The 14,729-nt window shown below is 36.8% G+C and overlaps 1 protein-coding gene across 2 annotated transcripts in view; it reads right to left on the reverse strand.

Annotated features, from left to right (window-relative positions):
• Positions 1–569: 569 nt before the first annotated feature.
• Positions 570–14,729, reverse strand: part of LOC117567933 (ecdysone-induced protein 74EF) — a 49,103-nt gene continuing 34,943 nt past the window's right edge. For both annotated transcript variants that reach the window (XM_034248222.2, XM_034248221.2), the window contains 3 exons: positions 5,523–5,918; positions 4,129–4,446; positions 570–3,189 (listed from right to left, as the gene is read on the reverse strand). In XM_034248222.2, the coding sequence (XP_034104113.1) occupies positions 2,255–3,189; positions 4,129–4,446; positions 5,523–5,918 (1,649 nt within the window). In that variant the 3' untranslated portion in view covers positions 570–2,254. The remainder of the gene's footprint in view (positions 3,190–4,128; positions 4,447–5,522; positions 5,919–14,729) is intronic.

The raw sequence follows: 14,729 nt of genomic DNA on the forward strand, positions 1-14,729 counted from the left end.
CCTTAAGCTACAAAATGCATCATCTAAATTTATCTAAAATATGTATTTAATCTGTATATATTCTATATAGACTTTCGAGTATATATATATAATGTATGAATGTATGTATATAATTGTATTTGTTTGTTTCTTATGTACTTTTAATGGGAGGTATATGTAGATTTCAAATTTGTAGCGGGTTGCAAATATTTGTATGTTTACGGATCATTATAACTATATATGTATATATGTTATGTTTCATAGATAGATAAATACTATACGATTTTTTGGATAAATAAAACTCATGCATATTGAAATAATAATTTTATTTTAATAATAAAAAATAATCATAAAAAATGTTTACAATGAACAGAGTTAAACTCAAAACTCACTTTGTTGTTGTTTTTTTTTATTCATTCATCAGCATTATTATCATTATCATTTTCATCTTTATCATTCTCTCGAATCATTGAACAAAAAGTTGAAATCGAAAAATCGAAAAACCTCTTTCATTCCGTTTTGCTTGACATACACAATTAATAAAGATAAAGATAAAGGTACTTAGAGAACGCAACTATTATAATGTATAAAAGAAATATCGAATAGTATATAGAACTAGGAGTTTGTTTTTTTTTTTCTTTCATTATCATTTCTTCATCTTGTTGTTTTGTTTGTTTGTTTCTTTCTTATTTTCATTTAATTTAACTTTAGTTTAGTTTATGCAGTTAAGAGATTGCACATTTTGGGCAGTGTTTGGAAATTGTTGGTGTGTGAACAAGTATGTGTGTGTCTGTGTTGCATTGAGAATTATTGTTGTTGTATAGTTGTTGTAGTATTGGAACTATTACTTTACTTGATGGTAGAGTTGTGGCAGTGTGACGTAGTTAACAACAAATGAAAAAGCGTTTACAAAAATCGATTCAGACATAAGCTTCAGACCAAAAGTAAATTAATTTTTCCATCTCTTCTAAAAGTATTATAGAATATTTGTTTTTGTTAGCGTGAGAGCTGTCATTCATGCGAAGCTCCACTGTACTTAATGCTTCACATTTTTTGCTTTATCCGAAAGTCGTGTTACAGTGCAGCTTCGATTAATGCGCCTGCTGTTGTGATTGTTGTGGTTTGTTTGTTTTCTGTTTTTCTGTTCTTTAAATATACAAAACTTATGAGATAATAATTACAAAGAAAGTTTAGACCAGCAGCTACTTTTTTTCTTTCTTTTTTTATGTTTGGGCTGCAGTTAGGATTTTGGGCAGGGGGGTGTAGAAGAAACACTTAAATAAATAAACTATTGTTAAGCATAAACCTAATTAAAACTAAGAAATATTTCTCATCTTTATAAAATAAGCAACAAAAACAATGAGCCCAAGCGACAAGCCACAAGAGATCTGGAATTTTGGGAATTCCGAGATCTGATTCAGCAGCTGTCTTTTGGGCTGATGATGGGAAATGGATTTAAGGGGGAAGTTTATGGTTTTTTGTCGGGGAAGTTTTGTGGGATTGAGGGTTATCAGTAGATATATTAGGCTAGGTATACAGTAATTCGTAGCTAAAGGTTTCTTGTTTCACATACACACATATCAAATATCAATAAGAACGCGTCGATCGATCATCAATAATAATAATAATAATCAATAATAATAACAATATGCAATTGTAATAATAATTAAATGTTAAACGTTAAATGTTACAATTAAAACACTAAAGCCAATGAATAGATCATTAATTACTAAACTCATCTCTTATCTTTCCGTATTTTTTTTTTGTAGTTTTTTCTGTTTGTTGTTGTTGTTGTGTATGTTTAGAATATGTACATATATGTAACTATGATGTAATATGCATACACATGTGTAGGGTATTTGAATATTCGCCTAGCAACTATGTAATTTATACTCTTCCGCAAGTTTTGTTTTTATATAGAATACAACTGTGTGTGATCTGTGATCTTAGACCTAGAAAAACTCAACATGTACAAAAAACACCGTTCCTCACATTTATCGAAACAATTACAATGTAGCGTACCAATAAATCTCTCTCTCTATATATATACTTACACATAGTATATATCTTTCTATATAGTATATATATATATATTTGCTTAGTTTGGATGCTTCGCTATCTCTCTTCGTTCTCTATCTCTGTCTCTGTTTTTTATATTTCTACTATTGCCGCTAGCCGGTTCAGCTCCCATTCTATTGCCACCGATTCCGTAAGGTTTACGTCTATTTACATGCCATCTCTCTCTCACTCTCTATCTCTCTTACTCTCTATTTCTCTATACGCCATTGCAATCGATCTCGACGATATCCTTGGGCACATCGACAAACTGATAGACCAAACGCTGACCATCCACCTTGGCGAGGATGCCACGTTGATAGTAATATCTCAGAGCTCGTCCCATTGTCTCGTAGTTCATGTCCGGCTTGTTCTTGTGCATGCCCCAGAGACGTGACACCGCCTTGGAGTCGACGAGCTTGAAGACGCCCTTCTCTCGGTTCGTCCACTTGATGAAACGCGGACAGTACTCACGATCCTGGAGCAGCTTGAGCAGGAACTCCCACAGATATGTGGTGGATCCTTCGCGACTTCGTCGCTTCACGCCCATCTCGAGCTTCGGCTTGCGGGGCTTTTTCGCCTTGCGCTGCTGGAAGCCTCCTAGCTCCAGCATATAGGAGAGATCATAGTTGACGCTCGACGTCGCCGGCTGCTGTATGACGCTCTGCATCGCTGCCGCTGCGACGGCGCTGCTGCTGCTCACAACCGATGCTGCGGCCGCTGCCGCCGCCGCTGCTGCCGCCGCATTGGCAATAGTGGAATGCGTGTGCTGTGCTGCTGCGCTGTGCAGCTGCTGATGTGGATGCGTCGCCGATAGTTGTGATTGCGTGTGCTGTTGTTGCTGCTGCTGCTGTTGTTGTTGTTGCTGTTGCTGCTGCTGTTGCTGGTGATGCAATTGCTGCTGGTGATGCTGCGACAGTTGCTGCTGCGTTGCATGTGGCGACTGTTGTTGCTGCTGCTGCTGCTGCTGATGTTGCAGGGAATGATGCTGATGTGTGGCAAAGGCGTTGCCATTTGTGTTGCGCTGCGACGCCGCTGCCGTTGGCGCATTGAAGTAGGACGTTGTCAGATAATTCGGACCGGCTCCCGGCGTTCCTGGATTGACGCCGCCGACGCCGCCATTCGACCCACTGCTGCCATAATAATTATCGGGCACTGTAATGGAAAAAGAGTGTGCGGTTAGTTAACGAGTCGATTCGATCGCATGTTTATCATCTGCAGACCACTGTAACAGTGATTTCACAGGTACACAAAAAACACACACACACGAACACACAACAGTGGTTTGTAAGTTTGTCTGCTATTTAGTAAGTTTTGTTTTACATCCGGCGTCAACGGCGCTGCCGTTGCCCAATTCAACTGTCAGCTTGGTCGCTCGGTCGGTTCACGCTAGGTGGTGGGTGGTGGGCAGGGGGAGAGTGGGAGAGGGGCCAAAGCGAGTGAATAAAATCAAAAGTAGTCGCTCACCAACACCAAACCCCAACAAACAATGCGAGCGCCAAGCTCTGTGCGAGAGAGCAACGCACGCTTTCGTTCGTTTCGTTTCGTTCGTTCGGTTTTTCGTTCGTGTCTTTTCGTCGCATCATTGCAATAGCTGCGTTGGTGTTCGTCTTCGGGTTCGCTCTCTGGCGCTCCAAAAGAGCGCGAGAGTAAAAGAGAGCAAGCAATGGGAGCCAAGCATTGCCACATTGGCCGCGCTGACTGTTGTCGCTGCCGTTGTCGTTGTCGTTGTGACCTTCACAATTTGCGCAAAGGCAATGTGTCGATGACCACAGATTTTACACAGCAAAGACTCTCACACACACATACGTACAGACAGCGAGACATACGAAGCGAGGCAAAAGCATAAAAGCGGACGAGTGCAACACATTCTTATTGCAATTGATTGTGTCGCTTTTGTGTCTGTGTGTGTGTGTGTGCGTATGTACAACTGCATACATATGTATTTGTATGTATGGAAGTGTGTGTGCAAGCTGTTCATTTGTTTGCTATTCTGTCATTTTTCGTTTGCTGAACTTTTGCCTCCATAGAATTGTATGTATTTTATGTGTAGTGTATTTATGCGTTTCACTTGCGAATACTTTCGATACTCACCCCCAACACTGCGACTCCATATATTCCGCAAATTCGCCGCATTGTTCTGGTATAAATTCGGATGCAGAAATGTGCCCGTATGCAGGTGTGCCGCTGCTGCAGCCGCCGCCGCCGCTGCCACTGAGTGGGTGGCTGCCGCTGCTGCTGCAGCGACTGCGGACGCCGATGATGTTGCCGATGCTGCTGCCGCTGATGTTGCTGCCGCTGGGGGCATGCCCCCAAGGCGCGCCTTCAACTCATCTGCGCATGGCTGGCCGCCGGAACTGGAGCTGTCCACGTCGGACACACCGCTATCCGCCGGACTGGGCGGAAATGAACCTGCACAGCGAAGCAGAAAGAAGAAGGACAGGGATTAACAAGATGTTCGAGATTGGCCAAGTCACTTGAGCAGTTGCATTTCAAGTTTGAGTGGAGTGAAGTGTGCTCGACTACAAGATACTCTATAACATAATTTTTAGTAAAAAAAGTATAAAAGTATTCGTTTCATATATATAAAATATTTTCGTATGTTAAGATACTCGAATTTTCGTTACTTGCCTATTTTTAGATCTTAATAATATTAAAATATTATATTATTTATTACGAAAGTCATCTCCTAGCTATAAATATATAGAATTTTCTACTACAAAAAACTTACTATTATCATAAAAAAACAAAATATTTAAAATTTGAATCTAAGAACTCAATACATGACATATTAATAACACAAAATTATTTAGATGTTTATTGAAAATTCTTCTTTTTAGTCCTAGAAGAAGCTTACGATTTCCGACTCATTCATTTAATTTAAATCTACTTTTTGAAACCACAATGGATATTTTTTTAAAACCACAAAATTATTTTAATATTAATTAAAAATTGTTCTTTTTAGTCCACGAAGCCCTCTATAAGATTTCCGACTCACTATATTTTGAAACGATACTAAAATATTTTAATATTTATAGTTTAGTTTTATACATTTCTAACTATCTGTATACTTAAATTATGTAAAGTCTTCCTTGCTCTAGGAATTATGAACTCTACAAAAATTTCCAACTCTCTCAATTTTAGAATATTGTAGAAAAGTTTCTTCTAATGGACTTTTATGACTAAAGCAACTAAAACAGTTGCACTTAATTTCATAGAGAATTATGTTTACTCCTTCCTTTCTGTCTGTTGTTTACATGTTCGCTTTGACATTTATTCATAATACACCGCTACCCTTTTTTAGTAGTAGGGTATAAAGTATAACAACAACCAGTAAAGGGCGTGTGCAGTGGTTCACCTTCACCTGGCTTTCCTGCTGCTGTTGCTACTGCTGTTTGTGGCTGCTGCAAGGCTAAGACGATTGCTATGGCTTTGGGGCTGGTGCTCAGCAAGCATTCAGTACTCAGTTTTCAGTATTCAGCACTCACCTGTTGTGGCCGTCGTGTAATTTCTGTGATGTGGATTGTGAATTGCACCGCCGCTGAGCAGATTGTGCAGCAATGGCCGATGTGGAATGGCCAAAGGTTGTTGCTGCTGTTGTTGTTGCTGTTGCTGCTGCTGCTGTGGATGCCCATTGTTGTTGCTGTGTAAGCTGTGTTGTTGTTGTTGCTGCAGCGGAGTTAAGAGCGTATTCTGTTCGGTCTTGATGTGCAACAATGTTGTTGCCCCACCAAAAGACTGTTGTTGTTGATTCTGCTGCAGGTGCTGTTGCTGTTGATGTTGCTGGTGTTGTTGATGTTGTTGCTGCTGCTGTTGCTGATGTTGCTGCTGCTGCTGATGAGGTGACGGACTGGTTGATTGTTTGACAATAGGAATTTCAGTATCTGCAATTACAAATATGCAAAAAGCATTTAATTAGTATTTATTGTATAGATAATCTATAATTAATTTACAATTAAGTCAATTTGTATGCAAGTATTCACAGCCGGAAATTTGCATATTTTAGCCGTATCAAACGTTGAATGGAGTGAAATAACAATATAATATGCAGACAGTCTTATAGGGAATAAAACGTGAATATATTACAAGCTGAAATATATTTGATTTTTGTGCTTCCGACGAATTTTTAAGACTAAGTTGTATTGTATTTTTCATATACAGCTGTGACCATTGAAATAGCAGTGCAGACGACCTACACATTTAAAGTTGAAAAATATTATTATAAACACAACTTCGAGACAAAATTTTTTTATAACAGCTTAATATATTTAATTTGCGATAATTAAACATATTTTTCATTTTGGATAATTCAATATTTTTCCGAATGTGGATATTAACATATGAAAATGTCCGTATTATGAAGATCATTGAAATAGCAGTGAAAAAACAAAAATGTAATAAATTTCAAAAAATCTTATAAATAACTTAATCCTTCTAAATTTCGAGTTGAATACGACCTTATAATTTGTTGTGTAGCCTTTATTGGCTATTAGAGACTCACAGCTACCACGTCCTCGCAACGCTTGCAGGGATTCTGGCCCTATACCTCCTGTACAACTTGTCAAAGGTGTGGCTTAGATGTCGGGGATTTCTTGGCAACATAATGCTTGAAGTCCTCCATCAGTTCCCAATCGGATTTAAATCCGGGAACTCTGCTGACATGGCATTACATCAGTTTTTTCATGACCAAACCACTCCGTGACCAGTTGGCCGGTGTGTTTAGGTTTCGTGGCTCTGCTGAAAAGTCCATATTGAAGGGGCATTTCATCCTGAGAATACTTCAGCATGATGTTTCTTAATATATTTTCAAAGATTTCTTGGTCTATGATCTCATCGATCATATTTATAGGTCCCACACCACTGTATGAGAAACATGCCCAGATCATGATTTGAAGACCACCATGGTTAGCGGTCTTAAGGGTATGGTTTAGGTCATTTTCGGTGATTGGTGGTCAACGGACATATTGTCTTGAACTTTTCTAACAATTAACACCAGTTTAGACTCATTTGTCCAAAGAATATTACGCCATTTGGAAAGTGGCCAGTTCAAGTGGCGCTTGGCAAACTCCCACCTCGCTTTGAGATGTCTATAACCAAGTAATTGCACCTTTTCTGGACTTCGGGTATTCAAATTTGTATCCACCAGTCTTCGGCCAATATCCACTTCACTAATTCCCCAACTCAGCCCTGCTTTAATATCCCTACAGGATGCAAAAGGATTAGTTTAGCTGAAGAGCACTATGCATCGGTCCTCTAAAATTGTGGTTTTTTGTATCACACTACGGTTTTCAGGCTTTGATTTATAATTTATGTCATTGAAAACCATTTTGGTAAAACATTTTAGGCGACACAGAACTTTTTTATACAATTTTGCTCCTTCCTAAGCTCAAGAAAGGACCTCCTCTCTACATTGGACCAGTTAGGTCCTTTACACACTAAAATTAATTTTTTTTTTTATAGTTATAGTGTATTGTCGTATAAACTACAATAATAAACCAGATTAAACTCACTTTTCATAAAATTAAAAACAATTTCGGCTTTTTTAGTGGAAGAAAAGAAAAAACTGCTATTCTAATGTTCAGCCCAAAAGTGGTGCACTTGGGTAAAAATATCAAAATTTCAGAAAAACTGATCAAATCTAACGGGGTTTTTGCTGTTTTCTTATCTTTATGATTCATTTTACAAAAACGATGTGCTAGCGATCAACTAACAAAAAGGAATAACCAAAAAAAACGGTTACATAGTCTTTTCTCTGTCGCACTGCTATTTCAATGGTCACAGCTGTATATTTTGATTAAATTTGAAATATATATATATCATTTTATTATTTAGGGTATTCACAACTCAGATTATATTATAAAAACAAAATTATTATAATTTCATTTTATTTTTGTCTTCTTTATTTTAATTGACTTATTCAATTGACTGCAACGAGTAACAAGTTTCTCACTGTCAAGTTTGTTAGCCCAATTATGCACTTTCAACCCTCCTTTTGTTTAGCGGTAAATCCAAAAGTGGCGCTATCCAAATATTTGAAATGAGCAAAACTATGTAATTAATTTTAAAGGCTTCATTTGTCACTCGACGCGAAACCACTCGAAAAATGTCTGGCAACTGTAGCGACCCAATTAAAAAGCGACTTTATCTCATCATCCTCGACCACAGCAATAACAACAACAGCAACAGTAACAACTTCAAGTAACTTCAAATACTGAATGTATTTTTTTTGTTTTTTTGTTATTTTTTTCACCGCCCTCTGCGGGCAACTGAAACCTGTCAAAATGTCTAAACTCACATGGAATTTAAAGCTAATAATACTTAAGTAATTCGCAACATACATAATTACACACAGAAAAAAAAAGTTGCTGTTATTGTTATTGTTGCTGTTGGCATGTTGAGCGACATGCAAAAGTCGCCAAGAGGGTTGGAAAAAATAAAAAACGCGAACAAAACACACTCACAATTTAAATGCCCCAATTTGGCGAGCCATGAACTCAAAGCAACAACAAAATCAATGACAAAAGAAATGCAAAGTGAGAAAAGAGGCAAAACGCAAAGGCAACAATAACAACAACAACAACTAAAGCTAAAGTGAAACAAAAAATTGCATCTCACTTTCTTTTGCTCTCGTTGTTGTTGTTGTTGCTGTTGTCGGTGCATTGAGGCGCAACGCAAGAAAAATGCTCAACTTGTGTTTTTCGCTATACGTTCATACAATATTTTTTTTTCTTTCGAATCTTGTTGTTGTTGAAAAGTAAAAGTGCATTTTCACTTATTTTATGCAGCAGCTGAAGAAGAAGAAGAAACAGCAGCAGCAGCAGCGCAGAAAGAAAAAAAAGCACAAAAACAGAATTGCATTGAATGTCAAGCTGTTCACACACACAGACACATAGAGTTGTCTCGCTCTCACTCTCGCATGTGCAGTGTGTGTGCAAGCAACAACAATAACCACAGCTACAAAGCTTGCATGCAAACGCACACACACACACACATACACATGTACAATTGGCAGCAAGAGAGGAAGAGAAATCAGGTCAAGGCTTGTCGGCGTTGTTGTTGCTGTCGCTGTTGCTGGCAGCGACGTCGCCAGCGACGACGACGACGACGAGTTTACAATTTATGCTTTGCTGGCTGCATTATTGCATGTTGTACGCTGTACGTTTGAGTGTGTGCGCTTTTTACAGCTTTTTAAATACATTCACACACTCGGTATGTATGTATGTATTTGTATTTGTGCCTATACAAGCTTACAGACAATTCGCTGCCTCGTCGCCTCGCGTCTCGTTTTCGTTTCGTTTCAATTCGTTCGTTTCGTTTCGTTCGCTTGCTTGTTGTGGGTGAATGAGAAGCATGTAAAATGGCATATATACATATTTATACGATATAAATGTGAATATCTACATACAACAAATTCAACAAAAACTGCTGTAAAAATATGGCACACATGCACTGCTATTTACCTAAAAAAAAATCGACAAAAAATGCTGGCTTCGACCTGTGTGTAGCCAGCAAGTCGTGACGAAAATTGCGGGCAGCAAGCAGCAGACTGCAAAATCAGCTGGCCACACTCTACCTGTTCTCTGCCTCCCCCGTCTCCGCCCCCGCCTTCTTCTTCCTCACTTCTCGCTCACAGCTGCTTCGCATCGTACGAAACTGCAGCGTCGACTGTTCGATATTTTATTTAGTTTTTTTTTTTTTGCAGTGCACAAACAACTTTTATTTCTTTGGCGGAAATTGTAAACATTAGACGAAACACGAAACAATTTTTTTTTTTTTTTTGTTGAGAATATTTCTTTTTTTTTTTTGTTGTTTTTGTTGTTGGTTGGCCGATTAGTTGCTTAAATGCGAAATTGGTTTTGGCGGAAATGCCTGTCAATTGTTTTGCTGAATATTTTTGCTCCGCAGAATTTGTGGGAAATCAGAGCACGTGAATATGCCGAGTTGAGTTCAATATGGCCAACAAGGCGTATGCGTGACGTGTGAGTACTTCGAGTGGGTTCACTTTACGTATACGTAATATAAGATATACATATATATAAGCAATTTGTGTTTATACTTTTGCTGCTTAAAGTTCACAACTGTCGAGTGGAGATATTCTTGAATCTTCGGTTGCACCTGGCGTATGCGTAATATCACGTATACGCAATGTTTTGCTGCCAATATATATTATAGTATATATTGTATTTTAATCTTGAAAACAGAGCAAAACACTTCCTAGTTTCTATTTATTCGATGGCTGAAGGAGCGTAAACAACAGGCGTATGCGCAATATGCTAAGCAACATCACGCATACGCAATGTGGGCTGCATTAAGAGCTGAGCTCCTTGCAAAACGAAGCGAAACACCCAATTTACACCACATTTCGCATTGCAATGGTGCGCCAAATGTGCGCTGACCTCTAAAAATGCGGTCTAATAAAAATAAAAATAAAAAACAAAAAACGAAAAAAGAGCACAGAAATAAAGACAACAACAGTTTGATAGACATTATGAGAAAACAACAATTGGCCAACATGTTTGTCGGTATGTTTGTGTCTATTCGTGTAATTAACGGTAAAGTCATGTATTTCTTTTGCCTATTTATATATATTTGTATGTATGTATATGTGTATATATTTTATGTACTATTTCCCCGGCTGAATTTGGACTTGAACTGCCTCGTTGATATGTGTGCGGCGTTTTGGGACAGTTACATCACAATCCACAATCCACACACACACACACACACACACACACACACAATGGAGCCGCAGCATTTGCGAATAGTAGGTCAATGTAGGTATGCATCGCTTTATTGTTGTCACTGCGGTTGTTGCTGTTGTTGTTGTCGTGATTAGTTGTCTTTAGTACTCGAACATGTTCGGTTCGCTTGTGCGAAAGTTTTGACACTTGCTACACTACAGGATATCTGCAAGTCGAGCAGTCTCCACAAAGCAACACCTGTTTTATTTGTTGTTTTTACTGTTGCTGCTGCGTCATTTTGTTTACTGGCCTATTTAATGTTTTGTATTTGTTGCTGTTGCTTTTTTTTTGTGGGCGGTCGCAAAGAGCGAGTAATAAATCAAATCATTTCTTTTGTGCGAATCAATTTTGAAATCGATTTTCAAGAAAGACACACACACTATGAATTGGCTTCAAATCTGATAAGTTGGCTTAAAAACAATTTGATTTAATAAGGAATTAGGTAAGCGCCTCCATATTGTTGTTGTCTGCGTTAAATGCAAATACTTATTTACGTGTATCTTTTTTTTTTGTGTATTTGCTTATTTACGTCAACTGAAAGCAGTAAATATCAGCAATCATTTCAATAAATTGACAAAAAAAACAAAAAAAAACGAAGCAAATTAAGCGATCTGACTGTAGAATAAAATATGCAATTCGAAATTTACATTTTAAGGTTCATAAAGTTCGGCGTTTTAAATTGATCGTAAAAAAAGCAACAAAGACAAATTTGAGAAACTTTTAAAAGAAAAAATATGATAAAATAAAAATAATAACTACAGGAAACTTTAGCTATATATAATATAATAGAATTATCGACATATTCTGTATGAATTTATAGAATTTGCATTGCTACAAACTCGACTAAGTTAAGCTTATAATATTACTTTTCTTATACAAAATTTATTCTAATGACTAAGAAAAATGTTCTTTTTGGATATGTTCAAGAAAATTTTTGAAAAAATACAATATATGTAGTTCAATTGATTATGATTATACCATTTGAATATAACATTTAAAGTATACTAAAAATTTAGCATATCAACTTTTTTCAACTCTTTTCAATCATCATTGATATAATGAAAATTAAACAGCAGAAATAACTTACTTAGTAAAACAGCTTAGGGAATTTCCCCAAAAATAAAATAATATATTATAATATAATTATCGATGTATTTCTCTTAGAACACATAAAATATGCATTGACATCTGTTCGTATTTGTTTAACTTACATATGAAAGCAAGCGAGTTTGTTTTATTTGTGTGTAAATATTTGCGATAATTTACAGACACAAAGGCAACATACTATATATATATATATGTACATACATATATTTGATATATATAATATATGCAATATACATACTTTATTGCACTTTGCCAAAACGGAGCTAAAGCTAACGACAATAACAAGAGCCGAAAAATTTATGTGCATTCCTATGTGTGTGTGTGCAGTTGTGTTTGTATTTGTGTTTGTGTTTTGTGTGAATGTTTCACATCCAGCGAAAGCAATTTCAATTTGACTGTAACAACAGCACAAGCAACAGCAACAACAGCAACAACAACAACTAACAATAAGAGTAAGAGCTACAACAACTGCGACGCTGACGACCGATTAACCAAAAGTAATATGCGTATAACAGAAACACAGACAAAAGAAAGCAACAACAAGAGTAACAGCAGCAGCAACAACAACTGCGACAACAACAACAACAACAACAACAATAACAGCGACAACGTCGTCGACGACGACAACAACTCAAAAGTTCTATATTTAAATATTATAATTTATGTGTTTGTTTGGCTATTGTACGTGCACACACACACTTGCAAGTGTATATGTGTGTGTTGTTGTCCTCTTCCTTTTGCCCACTTCCAACATTCCCGCATTCCCCCAACCGTCGACTGCTTCCGTCAGCGAACTCAGTTCCCAGTTCATTCCCACTTTCCGTTCCCAGTTTTTTTGTTGTTGCGTTTTTTTTTTGTGACTGGCGCTCTTCTCTTCCCCATCTCCCGCTCTCTTTCTCTCTCTCGCACTCTTTTTTGCTAAATTCCTGTTCTGTGCGCATTGTTGTTGCTGTTGTTGTTGACTGGCTTATTTTGGCTTTCATGCCTCTGTTGCTCTGTCGCTTTGCTCTGCTCCGTACGTATGTAAGTATGTGTGTGTGTGTGGGGTGCAAAGAATAAAAGCCGCAGTCGGCTATCGTGTATATTTTGTTGCTTCTTTTGTTCTTGTATTTGTGAGTCGCTGTCGCCGTCGGCGTCGCTGGGCGCATTTGTTTGCCTGGCTCTGTGACTGTTGGTGAGCGACTGTGTGTGTGTGTGAGTGAGTGTATGTGAGTGCGAGTGTGTGTGTGCTTGTGCGCTTTTTGGAAATTCAGTCTCAAGTTCAAGGTCTCGCGGATAACGCACACACATGCAAACAAGTGCGAGACGCACACACACACACGATTCTTATTGCTTGTATAAGCAAACACACACACACATACACATATGTATATGCGGGCATATAAAGCGAAATTCTCATTAAATGCAGCTGTATGCTAACTGTGTGTTTACTTTTTGTCGCTGTTTTTTACACACATATTATATACAAATATATAGCAACAAAAAAAATAAAATAAGGAGCAGCACCAAAATAAATAAATATAATCACAAAAAAAAAGATGTATACAACAAAAAAATAAAAAACGCTGCGACTACAAAAATTGCTCGTCAATATTTCCGCATTAAGAAATGATACGAGTTTTATTTATTAATTGCTGCTGCCATTTCTTTCTTTCGATCGCCATATAGAATTTTATGTAATATAAATTCGAGAACTGTGTTTCTTTTTCGGGTTGTATATGCTAAAAAAGTATATAATTATTTATTATTCCCGCTTGTGCTTGACTCATTTACCTGAAACGCAATTTGGTTAGCTAACTAAACGAAATTTTGTAACAATTTCACGAGTTTCCGATTTCAAATTTCTATTATGCACACACACACATACATACATACATACATAGATTTTAGAATTAAATCATTGGTGTAATTAATCTTAAGCAGACAAGAGATTATATGGCAATCTATTGTTATATATGGTCATGCAATCATTCTTGTCTTAAGCTCGTCTTTATTTAAGTGCTTACGGTAAAAGTACCCTGACTACTTTCTTTCAGTCTATTTAAAGAAGAGTTAAGTCATCATGAATTGGGATGGCGAAATTCAAGAAATTAGAATTCAGTTATAAATTACACAAGGTAATTTCTTCACTCGACTTCATTAGAGTTGCATAATTAACGAGACATTTGCATAATTCACAAAAAAGGATTGGCTAACAATTATATAATAATGGAATAATTGAAGAAAAAAGAATGGGCAAATAATTATACGATCAATGAATAATACGAAAAATTGTATTATACGTTAAATACGATTTAATTCTTGTATTAAAATGATTATTTTTATTATAATCAAGATTTTATTTGCAAAATGAACAAAGTAGATCTTTCTTTGAGTAGAAATAAAGTCAAATTTTATATGTGCTTGAAGATCTTTCTTTATTTATAAACTTGAGTAGAAATAAAGTCATTTTTAATATATGTGCTTAATTTTTGTTGATGTTTGTATTCAGCTTTTATTGCTTTTCTACCGGATATTACATAATTTCGTTGAATTCGCATCTCTCGCTTTGCTTCTTCGAATTCTCACACTTGCCACAATTAGCACTTTCTCTGCAGAATTCTAAGACATACGCGAGCTTATATGCTATATAGTATATAGCAATAAATAAAACTATGATATATTTGTGACTGTCACGCGCCAATATTTTGGCATTACAAGTGCTAATTGCTTTGTTAGTTCAATGATTTTGTTGAAAGATCTCTCAAGAAACTTTTTCCCGTATCTTATCTGCTATATACTGTATAGTAGAAACAATCTTCTGCTATGCTGCAACTTTGATTTACTAACATGACCTATGCACTTAAC

Source organism: Drosophila albomicans, chromosome 3 (genome assembly GCF_009650485.2).
Source record: "Drosophila albomicans strain 15112-1751.03 chromosome 3, ASM965048v2, whole genome shotgun sequence".
NCBI lineage: Eukaryota > Metazoa > Arthropoda > Insecta > Diptera > Drosophilidae > Drosophila > Drosophila albomicans.